Source organism: Triticum dicoccoides, chromosome 4A (assembly GCF_002162155.2).
Source record: "Triticum dicoccoides isolate Atlit2015 ecotype Zavitan chromosome 4A, WEW_v2.0, whole genome shotgun sequence".
Taxonomy (NCBI): Eukaryota; Viridiplantae; Streptophyta; class Magnoliopsida; order Poales; family Poaceae; genus Triticum; species Triticum dicoccoides.
This window is the reverse complement of record NC_041386.1, coordinates 448,226,106-448,227,974: the sequence shown is the minus strand read 5'-3', so window position 1 is coordinate 448,227,974 and position 1,869 is coordinate 448,226,106. Positions and strand designations below refer to the sequence as shown.

Here is a 1,869-nt window from a genome sequence, read left to right as displayed (position 1 = left end):
AATCGATTGTGTCCATGTTTAGTCGTCACTAGCAAGCCGGTTGGCATTAGACTGTCAGTATTACTGTAGCTGCGATCATGTTTATAATAAACTGGGCCCGAGCACCTCGGATGACTTTTCATATTCATGACATGTTGATCAACTGGGAGTTTATGATCTTCTCCTTCGGATGGAGCAAATAATGACAAGAATCACATGTCAAGCTGGGCAATCAAGCCAGATTCGAAGGGGACACCCTACCACCTGGGTCCCCTCACCTGGATAGATAGTCATTAGCTAGATTGCACAGTGACCAGTTAAGATCAAGTATTCCAGAAACTTTGCCCACAAGGAACAAGTACTACTAAGCCCAGGCTTAATAAAATGTCCCTCTTCCTCTCGAAATTTTGTCCAGTAAAACAATCACTATACTCCAACTCAACCTAGCTAGCTGACAGAAAATAACACTGTAGGTGCCCAATTGTCTATCAATTTCTGAATTGAAATCAGACAAGCAAACAACAGTAGCCAGCCTGAACTGCACACTATCTTGTACTGGTACTCCTTAAGTTGTTATCAATGCAAGCTAGTCATACAGACGTGCTCATCTCCCTTTCTTCAGCTTCCCAGCTCACTGCTCTCTCCTCTCCAACTCCAATCATCCTAGCTCGCAAGCTACGAGGGGAGGCTCTCATTTGTGCAGATCTGGATAGCAAAATCTGGAAGCAATCAATGGATCAATTAGCCAAGCGCAGAGGCATCCCAGCTTGGGCGGCGGCGTACACCAGCGATCCGTCCTCGTCCTCGTGGGAGGAGCAGGCCTTCGCACGCGATGCCGCGGCCGACCTGCTGGTGTGGCCGCCGCGCTCCTACTCCTGCACCTTCTGCCGCCGCGAGTTCCGCTCGGCCCAGGCGCTCGGCGGCCACATGAATGTGCACCGCCGAGACAGGGCACGTCTCCGTCATGGCGACGACGACCAACCCCAACAAGAACAAGCTGATGAACCGCACCAGGACGACTCTACCAGTGCCATGTGCAAGCAGCTAGAGCTATTCCGTAACCCTAGTACCACCACTCCTTCTTCCCACCTATCAACCATCATCAAGGAGAGGAATAACAACAGGGTCGTCGTCTCCATAGCAGTGAGAGATCAAGAAGCTCCAGATCACCAGTACGATGACAGACAGGATTTGGAATTGTCGGGGAGGAGGAAGAGGAGGCGTGTAGATCAGGCGCCGGTGGCGCTTGCCTCGCCATATGAACAAGGAGCCTTCCTTGATCATTCCAAGGTAATTATGAAAACAATTGCAAACCCTAGTAGTTCTAGTCTTAATCCCCATTTGGATCAAGGAGAAGTAGATCTGTTCCTCAAGAAACAAGGACTGGTAGATCTAGAGCTTAGGCTTGGGACTAATCCAAATGTTGCATCACACGCAACTTAGTTTCTCGAATGCAAAAATTGAAATCGATGAATTCTTTTCCACTCTTGTGCTTGATGCAACTTTGTTTCTAGCTCGTTAAATTTGCTTCCATCTCCTTTCGCAAAAAATATTTAAAAAAAATCAAAAATTGCTTCTGTCTCTTTATAATTGCTTTGTTCATTGTTTCTCTTCGATCAATTCTTCGTTGTTGGCCAAAGGCTCGTTCTACATGATGATGTATATATCTCCTTCGTTTCAGCTGTTGAAATGTATATGTGCTAGAGTTTTATAAGAAATTATATACATGTAGTTGTTTGTTCTGAAGTCTTGTATCATGTTGATGCGTAAATTGTTAGCAATTAGTGATCAGTGGCAGAAAATTTGGAAGTGATTGCCATTTTTCTTTATCTTTACTTCATGTCTTCAAGCTAAACAAAACCTCTAATTTTTGGGTATATATGAGTGAAC

At 45.4% G+C, this 1,869-nt stretch overlaps 1 protein-coding gene across 1 annotated transcript; it reads left to right on the top strand.

Annotated features, from left to right (window-relative positions):
- The first annotated feature begins 604 nt into the window (after nucleotides 1–604).
- LOC119288955 (transcriptional regulator SUPERMAN-like) lies at nucleotides 605–1,508 on the top strand. Its single transcript, XM_037568417.1, has one exon. The coding sequence runs from the start codon at nucleotides 712–714 to the stop codon at nucleotides 1,420–1,422; it is 711 nt and encodes a 236-aa protein (XP_037424314.1). The 5' UTR covers nucleotides 605–711; the 3' UTR covers nucleotides 1,423–1,508.
- The last annotated feature ends 361 nt before the right edge of the window (nucleotides 1,509–1,869 follow it).